The 22,058-nt window shown below is 38.7% G+C and overlaps 1 protein-coding gene across 2 annotated transcripts in view; it reads left to right on the top strand.

Moving 5' to 3' along the window:
* The window catches only part of IL17RD (interleukin 17 receptor D), a 75,486-nt gene that overhangs the window by 6,885 nt on the left and 46,543 nt on the right, over nt 1-22,058 (top strand). Inside the window, exon 1 of one of the 2 annotated variants that reach the window (XM_069812264.1) lies at nt 15,479-15,782. The exons of the other annotated variant lie outside the window; for it this stretch is intronic. Coding sequence (XP_069668365.1) covers nt 15,546-15,782 — 237 coding nt within the window. The 5' untranslated portion in view covers nt 15,479-15,545. Of the gene's footprint in view, nt 1-15,478; nt 15,783-22,058 lie in introns of those variants that run through there. 2 annotated transcript variants of the gene reach the window in all.

Consider the following 22,058-nt stretch of genomic DNA (forward strand, 5'->3'; position numbering starts at 1 on the left):
AAAAGTAAACTTTTCCTATATATTTTAATAAGTATTTTCAGAAGAGTTTAGATATTTTTGAAGTTTAAAAAAATCCAAACCCTAGGTTGCACAAGACTTTCAGCTAGTATGAATTACAGCAGCTTAACTGAAGATGACTTAACAAAGCTTCATAGGTTTAAAAAAAGCCTGTTTAAACACTGAAATACACAATATGCAAAATAGAATTTGCTACCTGAAACAGTTTGTGTGCTACATTGGAGTTTAAATAGCTTATTTATAAAGAGTATGATAGTTTTCATAAAGAACATAATTTTTAGAAAAAGGTGTCCCAAATGGAAGGGCTAGTATTCAACAGACTGTTCAGTTTAGAACAATTGTTTGGTTTAAAGAAGCTGAAAGTTATAATATTTTTATATCATATTTTAATTAATTTAGGATAGTTGCCTATTTAATACTTGAACTTGGCTATTTCCAAGTTAAATTTAGGGTGTTGAATTCATTTTTATCAAACAATACATGAAAGTATCATATTTGATATTCAGCCTGAAGTCTACATGCATAAGGAGAGCCTTATACAAAAAAACCCAACTCTTCCTGGCCACGATGTAGGAAAACATTGTAAGTATGCATTTACACCGTTCCTTGTTCAGCAGAGCTTTAAGCACTTGCTTGAAGTGCTGGTGTCCTTCAGTGAGACTTCAGCCTGTGTTTCTTAATAGAGATATGTTCTACATGGGCCCAGCTGTATATACAAAAAGTCATTTTGTGTTAGGCTGATGGTTCAGCAGAAGCACTGACTTTAAATGATATTTCAATCCTTAAACCTGAAAGAAGTAGTAAATCCCAAAGAATTTAGACATAAAGCTTTGTTAATTGCGTTTTCCCACTTCGCTGACTTGAAAAATAAGTTTTATTTTGAACCAAAAATATATTTACAGTAGTCAAAAAAATGAACTGACTCATTTTATCTGATTTAAAAAAAAAAAAAAAGCATAGGGAAAAATTTTGAAAACTAGGGAGAGGAAATCATGTGAGTGCTTATGACGTTCAAATTGTTTTTATCTAACTCAGAGTATAGATCTCAGACTAAATATCCCACATTGAAGGAATGCTTAGCCACTGAGCTATGATGTTGGTTTCCAGATTTCTTGTGGAAACACTTTATACAAAGTACTTTGATATTCACTGGAGGAAAAATTTGAGCCAGTCTTTAGTCTACGTACCATAGCCACCAGGCTCATTCACAGTCTGACACTCAGCTTCTATGAACTCAGTTAGGACACTGAGGACGTAGAAGTCAGCATATCATTATTAATATAGGCTAAATATAAATAGCAAAAAAGCGGAAAAAAATCCATAGCATCTTGTAGTGTTTTAGTAGTGCAAATACAGTTAGATTGTTCTTCACTTGCACTTTCGTGTTTAATAAAATGACAACAGATTTTTTTTTTTCTTGGCATGTTACTTTCAATGTAGTATAGTCTCTAGAAGAGGTAGGTCTTAAAATTTTAAAGACCTATCTCTACTGCTTCCAGACAGTTTTTGATTCCTATAACTCTTCTAACATGGTCTGTTTTTCCTTCGGTATGTGTTCTTTCTTACGACATCTCTTTACATTTCAGTTGTTACAATGGATGATTTAATGTAGCTTTGCTGAATGTTTGCAAGGTATTGCGAAATGGAGTTAGTTAGGATTTTATGAGATAACGTTGTACCTGTTATATCATGAACAAACCAAGTATTGCTCTTCCTTTCTTGATGCTTGCATCCATGATATCTGCTGTCCTATAGAATGGAAGGTAAGTTTGAGAAAAGCTGTGATAGAAAAAGCTTAGTTTTATGTAGTCTCATATTAGGAAGACTAAAGGGGAGGGTTATTTGACCTCAGTCCTTAGTTGATATTTTGGATGATAGGTTGAGATATAAGAGTTTAAATAAAAAACATTTCTATATTTTCTGAAAAATATTACTGAAAATCTGCATTACTTTAGAACCAGGCTACAGGTAATTTGCCATTTTGTGTCTTTAACTTCATGGGCCCATTGCCTTCATTTTTGTAGAATCTCTAAAATCTTGAATTGTTTGACTTTGCTTCTGGAAATCCTATTTCAGTGTGAAAATAAAAACTTTTATCCAATATTGAAATGTTAATTATTCATGCTTTGTTGGATTCAGGAAATAACATTAGTAACAACTTCTGTTGTATCCTGCATTCAAAAAATGCTAAGGGAAATGGAACCAAATCCATTAGGAATAGTTTTTAGAGAAACTGGAATCTCAATTCAGATGCCTACCTGATCTGTTAAAGGTAAAGACAATATTGGGAGTGCATGAATTCTATTTTGTTTTTCTTCTCACCCCAAAACATATATTGCCCATAGCTTAACCTTACTGCAGGTAATTTGAAACTATTGTCTACTTTACTGCTGGAAACAAGGTTTCCAGCAGCAACAGATTAGACTAATCTGTACAGATTGATGCCTAAGAACCTTACTCTATTATCTGGCAAATACCTAAATACACCTAATGTCTCTTATAATGGAGCTTGTCTCAAGTGACGGAAGTCTGACAAAGCAATTTAAGAGGAGTAGAATAGTAGCAGAATAATAATAGCACCAGCCCTGGTATCCAGCTCTCAATTAGCAGATGTTACCAGAAGGATGATTGGTGTAAGGTAGTACGAGTGTAGCACATACTCCTGAAGGGCAGAAAGTTTAATATCATAATTGCATTATTTGCTTCGTCTTGGCTTAGTTTGTTCTTTCCAAAGTAAATGCATCAAGAAGTTAAAGGAGAGCCTCAACTTTACATTTATACCTACTTTGACCAGCATGGGGTTAAATTGTGACCATCACTTTCTCAAATACAGCTGAATTTTTTTTCCACCTTAAAAAAATATGCCTGGACTTCACAGGATTTTCTAATCTTGTACTTCCTGATAATACACAGCTTTCTGGGCTAGCTTGGTAATACATGCAATACGTGATGTTCTCTGTCTAGGCACAGCGAATCCAAGTAACAGTAGTGGATGAGACTGTCAGAAGAGGCTACCATGCGTGCTGAAATCTGGTCCCACTCCCGTTTTTGCATACTTTGCCTTGCAGTGTTTCTGTTTGTCTATCTACCCTTCAGAACTGTGATCAGAAAAGTCTCAGTCTTCTTGGTTCCTATTCTGACAAGATTTGTGAAGCCACAACCTCCTTTACTTCCAGCCATGTTGCCTGGCATTGGTTCCAGTGATCAGTCGACCCTGTGATAAGCTAATACATTTACTAGGATGGTGAAAAACTGTTATAGCAAAAAACCTGGCTTGTCGTAATACCTTAATATTGGCAAGCTGTTACGTCAACATCCATCAAATAGGTCCAGTTCCTGTGACCCTAATTGGGATGCTGGGCTGCATAATTATTTGTTTTAAATTGATGTTCTTCTCTTAATTAGTGTCTTTATCTTTGATTATTTTTTTTTTCCTAACCACAAACTTCAGCAGTGCCCAATGCTGTCCAAAAAAGATGAACTATGCTCACGGTCTAAAAGCAGATTCAAATTAATTTATACCAAAGAGCCAATGCTTCCAAAGTTCCATTGTAATATTATTACTTGAAGCATACATAAAAGCATAGTTTGAAACTTAAGTCTGTAAATTACCAGTGTTAGCATTGAAAGCCCAGATTTAGAACACCATTCATTAAATTGTCACTTAAAACTTTGAATTTGCAATTATTTAGTTTATCAAGTCTGTGCTTACAAATAGGAAGCTAGCACACCAGCGAGCTGTATGTTATAGTTTTCCTGGTGTGTGTGGGTACTTCTACAATTTTCTAGTTCTTTGAAGTTTTGTATTGAAAATACTTCCAGAGCAATGAAACCCAGGACTTTTTATAGTTATATGTAAGAAGATTAATGCTGTGTTCATAACATTATTAAAAGGAAATGTGGCTTTAAAAATCATCCAGCATTTATGTGACTGGATTTAACAAAAGACTTGCACAAAAGTAGCATAAAATCATTTGCAAACACCTTCAGATTAGCTAACATGAAATTAAGCTAATTTTAAAGTTGAGATTAACTCTCTGCGTTAACTAGCAATTATAAAATCAAAGCTTTTCAGAAATTAGTTGTAAAATAACCTTTTTTTTCCTTTTTTTTTTGATTCCTTGGATTCACTTAGTTTCCCTATCAATTATTAGGTTGGTGCTCTTTGTCCCTTCGTTTTAACAGACTTAATATTACATAATAGGATGGGAAATATAAGATATTTTATTTTCACAAATACTTTTGAACAATAGCGATTGACCTACATTATTATTTCATGTCCTGTTATTTGTGTCATGGATTCATCTTGACTCAAAATCATATTCTGTTACTTTTATTAGAGCTATTTAAAATATCTTATATACTTATTTGATAATGGAACAGTAAAAAGACAAAGTAGTAATGATCATTATGTGAGGGGGAGCTGGGGCTGTTCAGCATCTTGGGGGGAGGGAGTATCCCATCTGATTGCATGACAAAGGAAGTTCAAGTGGTCATAATGGGCAAACAATTGTTAGTGAGGGAGAGGAATCTAGGGCTGTTGAAGAGCCATCAGTTCTAGATTCCTTTGTGGGGGAATAGTCCCTTGACTTGCATGACTTCAGGGGGAAAGGGTTAGACAGAAAATGTGGAAGACCAGTCTTTCTACTTTGGGCACGCAAAGCTGATATTGGCATGGACTGGCAGTATTAGACCAAATCAGGAGAATCTCAGAAAGTATGAGGTGCCATGTTAGCATGCTGTTTTACTTACATTAACTAGCAAAATAGAAAACTAATTGTATATTTGTTGTGTTTAGATGAAGCAACAAATTGAATTTCTTCTAATACCTGTTTTTGCAGGATGCCGTTTATTAGTAATGAGGCAAGAACATGATCAAAAATGCTTAGGCATATACAGGCTTTGGTGTAGTTGTGATGTAATTGCCGATGACTTTCATACCACCATATATGTTTTATATTTGATCGTATGAATGTGGAACAGTGCTGGTATTAGAGTGATAGAACAAGTGGTGCATTGCCTGTGCCTTAATTAAAAAAAATTTTAAAATGCAAAGAAGAACAAAAGAACAGTGAAATAATAGATTTTTCAAGTGTCTTTTGATCCATGCTGCGAATCAGTTGGTGTAGTCTAGTGCCTTTAGCAAACAGAATGTCTGTTGATTCAAACAGGGCTCAAGTAATGCTTTTGATACCAATTTTCAAGCATGGTCATCTGGTTTGGGATATGGGAAGGATCTGTATGTGTGGCCTGTAAATATGATACCATACCTGGATTGGGAGGGAAATACATATTCCTTCTTTTTGGATTTACAGTCCAATATTTTGTTTTTCCTAGCTCCTAAACCAGTTTTTCCTCTGTCACTGTGATGGCTGGAGAACCCAATGAGTATAGTCTATCACTCTTTTCCTTAATATTGTGCAATTTGGAGCAAAAAGGACAAAAGTCAGCTGGTGGAATTAGATAGTCCCCTTCATTAAAAGTTACCTACATTATGTTATTAGTCTTGTTACTAATCACTGTAAAATTTGGTGAATTTGCCATTTTTAAATTGCATATGTAAGCATGTGTTTCAAACTTGTTATCTCATGGTGATCTTTTTTAAAAAAAAACCACAACTGTAACTTTGTACCAACTTAATTACAGTACATTATTTTTCTCTAATCCTTTCTTGCTCTTTTAACATAGAATTTTTATTTTACCAGTCTGTATCATTTTACTACTTCTAAGGTGATAAGTGCCTGTCCACAATTTCTAGATTCTGGGGCAGTCTTCTGTCTGTGTATAAACAAATTATGTTTTATATATTAAATGAAAATTTATATATATTATTTTAATGATAGATTTTACACTCTTTTAATATTTGGAATAGTATTGCATCAATGATATTAATACTCCAAAATATCTTGGGATTCAGTTTCTATGAATGGTGCCATATTGAGGAAATTAGAAGATAGCAGATCAAATATTCTGCATTAAAGATTGTTGGCTATATATTAGCTGCATCTTAACCACTTTGATTTTTCGTTTTAAATCAGACTTCCTAAATCTTGAAACAGTGATGTCTGTATTTGAAATGCCTATAAAAATGCTGGGCTGCTTTTGCCCTCTTGTGGCTAGATTTTATAATTACAGTTCTACATGTTAAATTAATTTTGAGTAAAATCTGCAGTCATGAGTTAGGCTGTAGGTAGACAGAATGCCAGCAGGTGACTACCTATTTTAATTGTTGTAAGAACTTTGTGACAAAATTTATATTGTACGTGCATACAAATGCTTGACATTGGGCCTGATTTTCAAATGTTCTGAGTGATCAATGTTGAACTGAACCTAGTGGAAATTGGCAGGTGCTTAATATTTTCGATAGTCTGAACATTTATTAATAATTAGCTATTACCTTAAGAATTCAGTTGTGGGCAGCCAACCTTTTAAAATCTTGCTTCTAAATTAATTTAGGCTGCTTTCATGAGTACATGTTTATAAGACTGCCCAACATAGTCAATTTATAGTAGCAAATCTTTTTACATTCCAGAAGGCATTTGACAAAGTGGCCAGTAATTCTAAAAAACCCACCCCTTATAGTGTAAAACTTAGAATAACTTCTGGTACAGTATCTACTAATATAATTATTTTGTGGTAATATCAAAGTTGACAATGCAAAGGTTTGCCATGCAGAAACACTTATTACTACCAGACTTCTCGTTTATCATTGTTTTATCACATTAGAAGGATAAGAAATGACTTTGTGCTGTTTAAATACTGTGCATCTCTTAACAGTTTGTCTTGAATTTCAGAGTGTTCAGTCAGGGTAAAATATTAAAAAAATGTGATAGTATCCACTTTAATTCCTTTCTTGATTCAAATATTTCTAAGTTACCGGGTAGATATTTGGATACGAGGCATACAGTGAAATGCAATTATCTCACTTCAGAGTTGGAACAGCATCTTATTCTATGCTACAGGATGTGTCTATCTGACAATATAATTGCAAATTGCTTTAATTCATTTTGACAGAGAAAAGAAGTCATAGGGAAGCATTGCCCTTAGAATGCAGGTGGCTATGGATAGATGTAATTCAAGGTTAATATTCAAGGGTCACCTCTTCCAAGCTCAGGAGCAATGCATCCCAACAAAGAGGAAATCAGGCAAAAACGCCAGGAGGCCTGCATGGATGAACAAGGAGCTCCTGGACAAACTCCAACACAAAAAGGAAGACTACAGAGGGTGGAAGCAAGGACAGGTAGCCTGGGAGGAATGCACAGAAATTGTCCAAGAACCTAGGGATCAGGTTAGGAAAGCTAAAGCCCTGATAGAATTAAATCTGGCCAAGGATGTCAAGGGCAACAAGAAAAGCTTCTATAAGTATGTCAGTAATAAAAGGAAGACTAAGGAAAATGTGGGCTCTTTCCAGAAGCAAACTGGAGATGTGGTTACCCAAGACATGGAGAAGGCTGAGGTGCTCAACAACTTTTTTGCCTCATTCTTCACCAGCAAGTGCTCCAGCCACACCACCCAAGTCACAGAAGGCAAAGGCAGGGACTGGGAGAATGAAGAACCATCCGCATCTAAGGAACCTGAGGGTGCGCAAGTCCATGGGACCTGATGAGATGCACCCATGACTCCTGAGGAAACTGGAGGATGAAGTGGCTAAGCCAGTCTCCATCATATTTGAGAAGTTGTGGCAGTCTGGGGAAGTTCCCAATGACTGGAAAAGGGGAAACATAACCCCCATTTTTAGAAAGGGAAAAAAGGAAGACCCAAGGAACTACAGGCCAGTCAGTCTTACCTCTCTGTGCCTGACAAAGATCATGGAGCGGATCCTCATGGAAACCATGCTAGAGCACATGGAAAATAAGGAGGTGACTGGTGCCAGCCAACATGGCTTCACTAAGGGCAAATTGTGCCTGACAAATTTGGTGGCCTTCTACGACAGGGTTACAGCATTGGTGGACAAGGGAAGAGCAACAGTTATCATCTACCTGGATGTGTGCAAAGCATTTGACACTGTCCCGCATGACATCCTTTTCTCTAAATTGGAGACATGGATTTGACAGATGGACCACTTGGTGGATAAGGAACTGGCTGGATGGTCACACTAGAAGAGCTGTGGTCAACGGCTCGACGTCAGAGTGGAGACCAGCGATGAGTGGAGTTCCTCGGGGGTCGTTATTGGGACCAGTGCTGTTGAACATCTTTGTCAGTGACATGGACAGTGGGACTGAGTGCACCCTCAGCAAGATTGGCAATGACACTAGGCTGTGTGGTGCGGTCGACGTGCTGGAGGGAAGGGATGTCATCCAGAGGGACCTTGACAGACTTGAGAGGTGGGCCTGTGTGAACCTCATGAAGTTCAACAAGGCCAAGTGCAAGATCCTGCACATGGGTCAGGGCAATCCCAAGCACAAATACAGGATGGGTGGAGAACGGATTGAGAGCAGCCCTGACAAGGACTTGGGAGTGTTGGTTGATGAGAAGCTCAACATGACCTGGCAATGTGCGCTTGCAGCCCAGAAAGCCAACCATATCCTGGGCTGCATCAAAAGAAGCGTGACCAGCAAGATGAGGGAGATGATTCTCCCCCTTTCCTCTGCTCTTGTGAGACCCCATCTGGAGTACTGCATTCAGCTCTGGGGCCCCCAGCATAAGAAGGGCATGGACCTGTTGGAGCGAGTCCAGAGGAGGGCCATGAAGATGATCAGGGGGCTGGAGCACCTCTCCTATGAGGACAGGCTGAGACAGTTGAGGTTGTTCAGCTTGGAGAAGAGAAGGCTCTGGGCAGACATTACAGAGGCCTTCCAGTACCTAAAGGGGGCCTACAGGAAAATTGGGGAGGGACTCTTCAACAGGGAGTGTAGTGATAGGACAAGGGGTAATGGTTTTAAATTGAAAGAGGGTAGAGTTAGATTAGATATTGGGAAAAAATCCTTTACTGCAATGGTGGTGAGGCACTGGAACAGGTTGCCCAGAGAGGCTGTGGATGCCCCATCCTTGGAAGTGATCAAGGCCAGGTTGGATGGGACTTTGAGCAACCTGGTCTAGTGGAAGGTGTCTCTGCCCATGGCAGGGGCATTGGAACTAGCTGATCTTTAAGGTTCCCTCCAACCCAAACCATTCTATGATTCTCTGATATTTTTGTGAAACCTAAGTAACTTATGTGAGAAACCCCCTTTTCTTGTAGACATTCTTGTTTAAATGAGAAAACTGATCCAGTCTTTCCCTTCTTTCCTCTGTAAACATACAGTCCTGGGCAGTAAGTTTTATCACAAATTACAGTTTAGTAGGAGTGGTGTTTTCAGTGATTGTTACTATTATCATCAAATTAGAAACAAATAATAATTAACTTATATTAACATTAACTTTCTATGTAAGTATTAACAAATCTTGTTCATTGTGTTTGATCAGTCTATTTTTGTCTGCATATTTATCTTAGTCTTTCAAAAAATCAGATAACTCAATCCTGATCCAACTACTTCAAATTTTTGTTTTAAAAGAATGTGCTAGACTTTAGATAGAAAGAACCTTGAGTTTGCTTGTTTGAGAGGTAGGGCTGCCAGCAACAATTGTCATTCCTAGCAGGGCCCTTCCTTTTTTTTTTAGCCCAGTCTTGTAGAACTGCTGTGGATTCTTTTGTAAATCTGCTATAAAATGTTTTAAAATTCTTCTCTGAAATATTGTTATGTATCTATCACATAAACAAAGATTGCTATTTCCATATGCTTCCAGCCTTAGTATTTTCTTTTGTTTGTGTATTTCCCTTAGTGGGAATAGAATGAGGTGCTATTGACAAAGTGCTTTCCAGTCTTCTTCCGTAATGGTTATACAATGGTAAGATTTTTTTAATTCTTCTGGCCATGTTCCTATTGTTCTGTAACGGTATCTGTTACGAGTGTCTCTATGCGTTTTAATTACAAAAATCTTCAAAACATTTCTTTAGCCTTAATTACCCTTAGCTTTTCGCCTCAAATAACAAATGATGTCATCCTGAAGTGCTTGAGCAAATAGCTCTCCCTCAGTTAAATGGGAAAGGGTTTAAGGCAGGTTATGCTCAGTGAGGGGTCTCTTAGTGTGCTAGGATTAATTTTGCAGACATTGCCACAGGATGCTGTTGAATTTCAGAATAGACTGTTAAATCAGGTTAGGGTTGCTCCCCCCACCCCTTTCCCCTCCCCTGTATTTCCCTGCAGAAGAAAAATGACAAGTTGTCTGGATGGAACGTTTTGTGCTGTAATGAGAAAGGGTTGAGATTAGAACTAAAACTGAGAAACTTTTGTAAAAACATTACTTTATTAACATTTCTAGCATTTATTCAAACTGCATTGTGGGGATCTTGATTTGTATTTTTAATAGTTGATTGAGATGAAATGCCTATATTGCAGAAAAAATTATTTAAAAATTGAACATTAAAAATGATTCAATTATTATTAAAGAATAAAACATACATAACTTTGGGGATACAGTTTTTGGTTTGGAATATTAATAGTTCAACAGAATTTTTGTTGAAAAATGACTCTTCCCTGCAATTTTTCATTTTCTTTGCATCACAAATCTACTTTTTTCTAAAAGTGCAGTTTCGTATTACACCTAATCCAGGGTAACAGAAGACTGCTGCTGAAAGATGCAGTCCTGCCCTGCTCGCTCTTTTCTGAGAAACAACATGTGGCCACAGAGTGAGTCAATTCAGCATGCCTTTGGAGCAGGGAGGAGTGTATTTGGTGGCACATCAGTAAGCTGAATCATCGCAGAAAACTCATCTGTCTGTTCCTTTATTATATTCATATGAATAAACAGATGCAAAACTAAAAAGAAGTACAGAGACTTGACATTTAACTGCAAACGTTCTCTGCCAGCAGAACAAGTTGCTGTGTATACCATACAGAGAACTGTGAGGTCTGGGGAGTGGTAATATTATATGAAGATTTGCATCCATGGGTCACTGATAAATTGTTATTTTGATGGTCATCAGAGGTAATTTTCATATAATGACTGTTTGGTTTATTTCAGTCAGTTCCTTTTCACTATAACTTAATCTTACATCTGATGCTAACTTGAGCCTTTAGGAATATAGGACTGAAACTTCCTTGGTCATTAAGTGCAATTTCCTGTAGAAGACATTAAGTCATCCAGAAAGGTCACAAAACCATTCACTTCTTACTGTCTGAACTCTACAAGCCTCAAAACATCCCCAAATACCTGAAGATAGACTTGAGATTTTTAAGAAAAAAGGTCAAACATGACAGTGTGACATAAAAAGTGAGCAGGAGAGAAATATTACTGTCAGTATACTGCAAAGGATTCTGTACGGTCTAGCTTATTCAGCATTAAGGACTGGATACTCAATTTCAAGACTTGTTGCAAAGCATCTGGGTATAGAAGTAGTGGCTACCAGTGTCAAAGCAGAATTCATGCATCTAATTCCACTTTTAAGTCCCATCTGGACATAGCAGCAGCTACTCTAGAAGTGCCAATAAATGTTTGGACACAGCAGGAGGCAGCTGGCTGCCAGGACAGCATGCTGTGCTCTTTGCCACTCGCAAGATAGAAGCAGCCAGTTGGATGGAATTGTTCTGGAGGCTGGATCTGGGCTCCGTGGCCCACACTATTTGAAGCATCCACTGGTAATATCTGGATGACCTTAGGAAGTTGAGTGTGTGTCTACAGAAAGCAGCAAATTAAAAACAAAAAACACTACACCCAGGGGTCTTTTCCTGTCTTACTACGGGGCAGAGTCTTTCCTAACTCCAAATCTAATTATTGGTTTAGCCTTGAGCATGTGTGCATGACATAAAAGCAGGCATCTTTATGACTCTGTGCTTAAGTTTCCTGATCTATAAAATGGGACTAGTAATACAGATTTTTCTTTCAAAACTTAGTGTTTTTCATGAAGTTTTGGCACATTTCTCAAGGCCTAGCGATTTAAAAAGTTGCCTTGAACAACATAAGTATTCATAACAATTGATAGATTTGATTCAAATTTCAATTCAATTTTATGGCCTGAGGTCACTGTCTTACCATCTGATAATCTTTCCCTTGAGCATAGCCAGATCTTTTGAAAACATGGCATGTTATAATATGAAAGATGCCATCAGAGTAAAATTTTTGGGATCCTTGACACCAGTGGGAATGTTCATGCCCTTGCTGAGAGTGTCCACATCCATGTCACACTTTCTAATTTTGGTCTTAAGGTTTGATACCAGAAGATCTTTCTTCCTCCTTTTTATGCTAGATGTTCGTTCCGTAGGTAAGCCATCCCCATGTGGGACACTTTAGTATAAGTGGTTATTTTCAAAAGATCTGGTTTTCTGCCTTCCATTATCTGCCAGATGAAGTTCCAGAAGACCCTTGCATTGCAGGTTTTCTGTTCTAGGATCTTGTTTTTGCTTTTATGGAGAGTGAGATGATACTTTGTGATTCCAGACCTGTAAGAGGTTCCTGAGATGCTGCCAATCTTTTCACATACTGCTTGGTTCACCGTAGCTCATCTTCGTTTCCTAACAGTGGGAGGCGTTTATCTATAACAGAAGTGTGATACTGCAATAGTCAAAATTGTCTGATTAAGCTGAATATTTCTACAAGTATGATGCATGCTTTCCAGCCCAAAAGTGAGCTGTTTTCATAACTCCTTTTCCAGTCAAGATCAGTCTGTCTTGGGAGAGATTTCATTGCTAGAAATATGAGGTATGGATGGAGCATACAGCTTCCAAGTCCAAGAAGGAACTTTTGCTGAGCGATAGAAAAATTCGGTAGTGAATTTTTAACCATATTATCAGAATGTCTTATTACATGAGTTTTCATGTTTTTGTAGGAACTGCTGAGTTCTCACTGTCCCCTCCATCTGGGAACAGCTGCTCAGAAAGGGGAAGAAAAAAAAATAATGCTTTTTAGCTTTAAGCAAGAAGGTAGGGTGGCAACAAAAACCAGCTGTAGAATGCATGATATTGATACCCATGACTTTTGGATATTACATGTTCTATACTATTTGGAAACAAGAGACTGTTGTAAAAAGGACAAAAGAGCCTACAGACAAGCAGAGTCCCCACAGCCACTTTTGCCCTTACATGAGCTAGCAGCATTTTGGAGAATCTAGCTAAAAATGTTAACTGCTGTCATTTGATTTCCACCTCTCCTTTACCCTTTTCCACTAAAGATTTCAGTGGAAGTTATTCTAAATGCATACGAAACAATGAAATACATCTGTATTCAGTCAGTTCATTCATGTAAGTTGAACATGGTGGCAGTATGGAGGTAATTTTTTTTTCAGATGTGTCATTTTGTTATTAGCTTAAGCTGAACTATGGGGAAGGAGGCATCAATGCTGATTTTGTCAGATGGCATCTTTGTTTTGGGCTAATAAGTTTGAGGTCTTAGTGAGTAAGACCAATCATTTTGCTGCTTTCTGGGTACTGCCAGTGTAATCAGTGGTAGCTAAGAGTTCTTGAGTTATTCTGCTACCTAGGAAATGTCACTATTCATTCTGTATCTTTGTTTATATTAAATTGAGTGTAGGCTAATGCATCAATAGCACAGATAATGCTAATTTTCCTCTTAGTTCTCACTTAAAAATTTCAGCTTCTTGAGCAGTCTACATCTCTGTTAACAGAAAATGCCAAAGAGATTTCGCTATGGTTTAGTAGGAGATCTGTTCGCAGAGGAGATGTGTTTAACAGGGAGTCATTGCTTGTTATGGGTGGTTATGGGCAGCAGAGACATTGTTGTCCTGCAAATAAGTTGTACATATGTCTTCCTTTTTTTAGCCATGATACTGTGTTGCTTTATGTCCTTTGTAATACATTAAAACATAAAAGGAGTAGTTATTTACAGTTTTTATACAACCTGACTTGCTAAAAGGAAAAAAAAAAAGAAAAGGCATCTGTAGTTTTCAAGCCTGTTTGGTCACTTCTGAGTAATGCAAGGAGAAAATGAAGTAAGAATACCCAGATAGAAGTGTACAGTGAAAAAACATGTGCTAAACTTTAATTCTGGTCTGGGATATACTTGACCTTAGAAAATATCTCATCATAAAATCAGTGAAATTCCACCTATAGAATGAGTAGTCTTAATACTGCCTTTTTCAGGATTCCAGCCTGCACGGGAAATGGAGATCAAAAGTAAGCATCATTTGTTCCCAGAGCCTTAAAAGGACTATGGCCTAATCTCCAATTCCTGCTAAAAAATGTTTAATGGCAAGAATGTAATTTCTGTTCATGTCACAGTGAAGAGCTATGACCATCCTGGGACCACAAACCTGTTTTCAAAGGTAACTGTGAGTGCAAGAACTGCGATTCATCAACTTAAACAAGCAGTTTAAGAGAGTTTTATTGTATTATTTTTGCCAATAGTCACAAAGGATAGAAAACCCTGTGGTAGGCGCAAAACCAGTACTAGTTTAAAATTTGCCAACTGGTCATGTTTCCTTTCAACTGATTGGCTTAGCGGTGGTTTTGCATACTATTTTGACCCAAACCATAATGTCTTTTATAATACTGATGGGTTTGTCTGTTCCATTAGGATTATGGTTTTGTCCAATATTAATCACAGCAACAGAATGTACTAAAATCAGGTTTTTAAAAAATAATTGGAGTTAGGTGATGTGTAAAAGTGACGTATGATGAGGCCCTGAGCTGCCTGATCTAAAACTGAAGTTAGGGCTACTTTGAGCAGATGGTTAGACCTAATGACCCCCTGAGGTCAATTTGGTCCAAGCCAAATTATGCTGTGGTTCTGTGCTTCAGAGGAGCCTTGGGCTTCCGTGTCTCTTACACGATTTTGAGAAATTCAGGCAAGGGGTTTGTAATTGATGTAATTCACCGATAGGTATCAGAGCAGCTTGCATCTGAAATTTATTAGAAATGTGATTTATTTGCAAGAAAAATGTTTGGGTCGAAGCATGTGGTACCAAAATTAGAGACTCCCAACTGAAAAAGCGGATGTATTTATTGCTACATACAACTTCTGTTGCATTTCCTGCAGTTGAAATTCTATGACAGGATATACCTCCAGCTTGTCTGTCCTAGTATTTCATGCGTTACTCTTCAATTGTTAAAGATGCGTGATTGACTTCTGGCCTGTGGCCCCGACCTCGCCAAGTACTTCCACTGTACCGCTACGGTTTCAGGAGGACCGGTCCCGTTACTGAAGCGGCACCTCTCCTTTCTTGCTTGCCAAAAGCAGCCCAAATCCACAGGTTACTGTGAGCGGCATCCAGCTCCACAGCGCAGCCCGCCGAGCAGCAGTACGGTCTCGCACCGTCTACGGCCGACCGGGACGGACGGCCAGGTACCGGGGAACCCCGCTCTGTTCCAGGACCGCAGCACGACGCCGCTGTTTGTCCCCGCCGAGCGTAGCGGGGGCTCCTCGGGGGAGGAGGCGGCGGGAGGGTGTCCCGCTCGTTCCCGCTGTCGCGACTGGCCGAGGCTGCCGCCCCGCTGCGGCCCAGGCCGGCCCCCCGCCCCCCGCCCGGGGCTGTGGTGACGGCGGGGCCGAGCCCCGCGCCCGAGGAGGAGCCCCCCGCCCCCGGGCCGGCGGCGCGCATGCACAGGACGGCGGCGGCGGCAGCAGCAGCCGCCCTGCGCTCCCCCCCGCCGGTGCCGGCGGGCCGCCTCCGTTCTCCGGCGCTGCTGGGCTCGCTGCAGACCATGGCACCTGGGCTGAAGCTCGGCTCCTTCCTCTTGGCGCTCGTCGCCTGTTTCGGTGGCCACCAGCTCGCTGGGGCCGCCGGAGGAGGCAGCGGCAGGAGGGGGCCGGCGGGCGATGCGTGCGGAGGGAGGGTGAGTAGAGCGAAGCGGAGTTGCCGCTCCGTTCCACTCGCGGGCGGGCGGGCGGGTCCGCGGAGCGGGGCGTTTTGCGAACTGCCGCGTTCGAAGGGGCGATGCTGAGCGTTTTGGGACCGGGGGTCTGGGGCGCTGTCCCGCGGGCGAGCGGCCGTGTGAGCGGGACAGGTGGGGCCGGCGCTTCCCCGGGCGTGCGAGGAGGGAGCGGGCTGCCGTGGAGGGGGAAAAACGTCTTCTGCAACTAATAAAGCAGCTCCAGCGCTCCGCGTCTGGTAGTTAGCTTGCGGCCGGGGGAGAGGGTGGCATTTCCCGGGAAGGGATATTTATTGGTCCCTCTCCTGGGGGAGGGAGGCATCCTGTAAGCAGGGAGTGCGAAGGAGTCACTCGCTCCTCGACAGGTCTGTTGCCGCCTGCGCTCTCCCCTGCCTGAAGTCGACCTGCGCTGCCAGAAGGATAAAAGCGATCGCTTGGGCTTTGTTATTTTAATGATTCGAGGCCGGCTTGGGGTCTTAGCTTCAGGCCTGATCATTATACAGAGGATGTAGGAAATTGACGGGAGGGGGAAGGGGGGAGGAAGGTGACAAGCGTTTTGTTACTGGTCCTTGCCTTTTGTTCCTCTTTCTGGTGCGTTTCGCTATCAGACTTTCCTGGATTGCTTTTCCTTTCTTGATATTTTTCCGTAACTTTGGAGTTCTGTGTTCTGTTCTGTTTTTTTTCCTTTCTCCTGATGTCCAGTTACAAATTTAGTTGAAGCGTGGTGATCCAGGAACACTGGGGGGAACACGACTGACTTTCATTGCTTTTCCTTTTTGTTGGACTGTCACTAAGGATTTTCTTGGTTTCAGATCAGATCCTTTGAGAACGTTACAGCAACACACGGTTCAGAAGTTTGTAGGGCATAGTTTAGAAAGGTGAAAGCATTGGGAAAATGTGTTAAAGAGGAGTGTGGAAAAACAAACTTCAAACCCTGGTAAAGCTTAAGACCTAAATCTTTGTGTTGGATGGAACTGTTGAAGGTTTGGACTTCCCCATTAGGTCTTTTTAACTGAGAATTAGGAATAAAATGTTTTGGCTCGGTTTGTCTATTGTATGTTTCACCAGACTTAGGCAGGATACTCCACAGGCTCATATCGACCACTGTGTATATTTCTGTCGAGTTTTGCATCAGCTATTAAGTAACTTATCACTATTAAAAGTCATAATGTTCGATTAGTGTATTTAGACATTTACAGAAATATGCAGATGCAGTTTGTATTGGATTTATTTTTCCTTACATAATGAAGGTCACTGTGTGTATTAAAGCTCAATATGCCACAATATAATTCTGTTAATATCATTATTTTGACTGGCTTTTAGATCAGTAAAAAATACACTCTTTCCAATTAGCATAAACCCCCCTTTGTCTTTATTGCTCACAACAAATGTAATATTTTAGCTTATTAACTGTTTGTACTAGTTTCTGTTTTCATTGTATTCTCAGCTTCAAGTTCAGATCTCCCTAGCCAATTTATTACCTATCTTGTCTGATTGTTTAGTTATAATTTCATAGTCTGATTTTGCCAATCTCGCTTATGATAACCTACATAATCCAGGCCGGGCAGCGAGTAATGACTGCAGGATGGTACCCATCGTCTCAGTTAATGTGGTATTTATCTTGGTCTGCATGTAAGTTTTGAGTAGACTTGACATACTATTAAATGACTGATGGCCCCTCTAACACATTGTCTGCTCTGGAGCAGGGTTGCCTTTGAAGTAGTACCCTGTAGGAAGTAAAGAGACTATTTGCTCTATTAAAATTCCTTGGTATTTCCTCTGTTTAACCACAGGCCACTTCCCCTCTGCCACTCTAAACACTGCAGGGACACTGACTGATTGAAAAGACACAAGCCCTGAAGTAATTGTATCCTATTCAAATAGATATTCTTATTGCAGGTTATTTGTAAGTTGTGTCTAATTAATGTATGCTAAGGGTATGAATAAATCTTAAAATCCTGTTTATAGAGAAAGTAAAACGTCTAGATTGCAGTAAATGAAGCACTTGAAGTAATTCTCAATGGCATAAATAAACAACCTAGAAAAAGATCAGTTAACTTTTAACAGCTGTTTAAGGAGAAATAAAATGTTGATAGCTGGGTGTTTGTATGTACATCTAGATACGCACACATGTTGGATATTTTCCTCTGCTGAAACTGTGTGTGGTGCACTTCCCACCCCTGATGAATCTTTTTTTATTGTTAGAGTGTTGTTTTTGAAAATCTGCGTTCCATCTTGGTACATTTATACAAGTAAATGCTCATCTTCCTTTCGCTCTACAAAATACAATTTTAAGTTTCCTCAATATTTTGTGGCAGTAAAAGCTTGACTTGATGAGAGCATATTACTGGACTACTGGTTAAAAGAATGTGATGAGGGAGTATTTGATGTTTTGATTCATAGCTCCTGAAATTATTCTTAATAGCTAAAGTTTTCAAAACTAAAGTCTTTAGATGTGATTTTTTTTTTTTTTTTACAACTTCCATTGCAAAATATATGCCTGTATTAATCGCCTTCTCTAGTAATACTTTGGCATTTGTCTTGCAAGTTCAACGTACGTCTGCAGCAGGAAAGCAGTTGATATTAGGACAAGTAACTTAACATTACTGTTGCTAAGAATTATCAGTGATTTCAATGGGTCCAGGATTTTAGAATTTGGATTGACTTTGCTGAGTCTTAAATTTCTTTCATTGATGTTTAACAGAAATTTCAATGTATTCGTACACTTAATATTATTTCAGATTAAGGTAGAGTGTTTGCTTAAAGCAAAACAGTACTGCAAAGTAGCTTTCCATATGGATGGTCTTACTACATCATATGCATACCTTTATCCAGAAAAAAAAAATCAGGGAAGGGCCTCTTTTAATCTAGAATAAGTATGTCCACATGGGGAGCTATTCTGGAAAAGGAGTCTCAGATTTTTTTTCATCCTATAAACAAGCCATGAGCTGTGCAGAGAAGATGGACTTGGGCTCTGATGATGATTTGAATGTATTTCAGATTCATTTATTCGGTGTTAAACACATGAGCAACTTTACTCTCAAGTTGTTTTGTAGATTCTAATGGGACTACACACATGAGTAATTTTTTTCATATGTTTAATTCCTCTGAAGTTCCTGGCACTGAACCGTGTTCAGTATAAAGCTTAAATTTAATGAGACTGTATGATGAGAGAGAATAAATAATACAGCATTTTAGCAAACATCCCCCTCGCCCCCTTTTGTTAGCAGAGAGTTGTACCTTCCTTTGCTCTGCTAAGCAAAGCTTATCAGACATACTGGGGTCTCTGTTCCCGTGCATCCTCCCCTGAAACTCTCCCTGTGTCATCTTCTATGCTCTTTATTTAAGGAGCTTTCTGTTTCTTTTTCTCTTTCATAGCAGAGACTCTGAAGATCCCCATTTCCTACCGTTCCACTATAAGGAGCTGTGCCTGTCTCGTTATGCTTCAGGCTTATGCTGCTATGTCCGTACATTTATCTCCTCAAGCATCCCTCCCAACACACACTCATTCTTCTCTTCAGCTAGGATTTTTCTTAGCACAGAGCGAAGTCATACTGAAGTAATTTTCCCAGCTGAATATAAGTTTTGGGAACTTTATTTAGGAGGAAGAATACCCTGTAAAATGGTAAGAAATAATTTACCAGAGTTTAAATTCCTGCCTTTATTTCTTATTATTTTCCAACAGTTAAAAAAATCAGATTTTCTCCTGCAGAGTATTTAAAAATTTTAAAGGGTATTGAGCAGAAGACAGACCTAAGATGAAGCATGGTGGAAGGTGTTAATGTTTGCCATCAGGGGGTTCTTTAATCTATAGACCAGTTCCAGAGTTGGTTGAAAGCTCTGCAGACCAGATGCCAGCAGTTCTGTATCCTCCGTTTTTTCTGAATTTTTAGAATCAATAGATTCCTTTCCACTGGCATATAGAACAATGTGATAGCATTTTAGAATTGATTAGATGTGTCATTTGAAGCTTAGTGCGTTTCTCTGATTAGATACAATGCAACATGTTGAGTGCAAGGCTTTGCAAGCATGGTCAGTCAAGCAGGTAAGCATCTGTATTACTTTTGTTTAGCTTAGAATTTGGCTTCAAGATCACTCCAAGGTTTGGTTTGGGGTTGGTTTTTTTTTTAGTTTCATTTACCAAGTAATGTAGCAGAGAATGTGACCACATTTTTACTCCAGTGTCAAGAAGTGTTGATGACCGTCTGCCTATTTAAGTTAATTTAAAAATGCAAGTAGCTTAAGTATGTTAGTATTTAAATAAGCAGATGAATGTTTCCTCAGGAACTATGAGGGAACAGTTTAAATGCTGCTTTTTCAGAATGACCATTCAAACACACAACCTAGAGAAGAAAATTAAGGAAACATAAGCCTGCTTATGTAATTGAAACTGACTCTCACTATTAACAACTAAAATATTTCCTTGTATGTTTGTGTGAAATTGGGCAATTTGAATATGATGCTAATTCATAAGCTGTTGACTTAACAATGTTTGTGCAGCTGAAGTCTCTTAGGACTGTTACAGATTTGATTAATTTCCTCTCTAGATCGTGTCCCTTAGTTTAGATGTTGAACTGCACTCCCTGCAAAATCTGCTTTTGAGTAAGTAGGAGTGTAGTAACTACTGTATCAGAATTGTTAATTTAAAATCTTGAGACACTTATTTGAGAACAAGTTCTGCTTTAATAGATTAATACTTTATAGTCCACTGGTGAAAAGATGTTAAGCAGTCATGATTAGATGATGCTAGCTTTTCTTTAGTTAATTATTTGGTAATGTTAATATAACATGGATGTTACTTAATTAAAACTGCAACGTTTAAAGGGTGTTTAATAAGGACCAGCTGTCTTTTCCAACAGATCAGTCTAAAGATGATGAAACAAAGCTTTGATGTGAACTTGCCTGCTTAATTCTGCTCAAAGGCGGAATTTTACCCATAAATTTAGTATGTTTTTTTAGAAGCAAATAAGGTAAGAGGAGTTTGAAGTATTACCGGAGAATGGTTAAGCTTGAATACCATTTTTAAAAGTAACAATATTTTTTAGTTTTAAAGTATATTGCTTTGTTTTTATATATACTGCTACCAATATAATAAAGTGTATTTGAAATACATTTTTTCTGAAACTTTAGGTTAATGCTGATGTTTCTATACCATGTGTTGTTTTTACATTTAAAAATGAACATTATGCCTAAGTACATCACACCTAGAAAAACACTTAAAAGTTATATCAAAAATACATGGATGTTTATTTGTTATATCCTTCTCCCTATATTATGAAAAAATATTTTATGGAAGTGCAAGTTACAATAACTTAAAATAAGGAACTATGGCTAGATCAGTATATATGAGTACTTAATTTTAGATTATGGTAATGTGAGACTTTTTAACGATCAAAATTGAAGTGCAACCTTGAAAAATAATTTTATCCTTTTATGCATATAGTATATGACAATTGTTACATTGTCCAGCTGTTTGTCTTTTCCAGCTCTCCTCAACTGGAGTCACCCATCTTGACACCCAAAACTCCTACATGATTTTCTCAGAAAGTCTTTAACCAGATATATACTTACTAAAGTAGTGAATACATGATACCGAAAAGCCAGTCGAAGAAACTCTCTAAGACTCATTTTGGAGTTTTAGAAAGCAGCCATTCTTTATCGCAGTGCTGGATGCACGGGGGATAGTTCCACCTAGCGTGCATGCCACAGCTTTAGCACAAACAGGTTATATAGAAAAACTAATTGCATATTAATCAGAATAGTATACATACACATGAAAGTGATTGCAACTGATTAACATCGTACTGCCTACATCCGATCATGCTCAATGAAGGATCCATTTGAGTCGAAGGGCTGCTTTTGTGACCACCAACCCATTTGAAGTTCTTGTTGGCTGTCGTTGAAGTCTTTATTCTTGTCCTTGTTCTTTGATTTTGAAGCTTAACGCAGTTTCAATCACATGTGGTCAGTTTCAACATTGTTTTCATCTAGTGTACAGGAACATCTAGTCATAAGAGCAAAGAACTGCAAAACTTATGAGTAACTACCTCTACTAGTTAATTGCTTGGCTACACTTTTGTCTATTGTTTCAATCATAGTGTTAGTATAAGATTTCTAATAACTATTTACCAGATCTCACTTTTACAGTTACCTAGCAGCAAACCAGTTTCCACAGCTGGTACAAAATATTAAAACCATCAAAATATTTAGACATGCCATACAGAATGTATGGAAATATGC

The sequence above is a fragment of the Haliaeetus albicilla genome, chromosome 24, assembly GCF_947461875.1.
Source record: "Haliaeetus albicilla chromosome 24, bHalAlb1.1, whole genome shotgun sequence".
NCBI classification, from domain to species: domain Eukaryota; kingdom Metazoa; phylum Chordata; class Aves; order Accipitriformes; family Accipitridae; genus Haliaeetus; species Haliaeetus albicilla.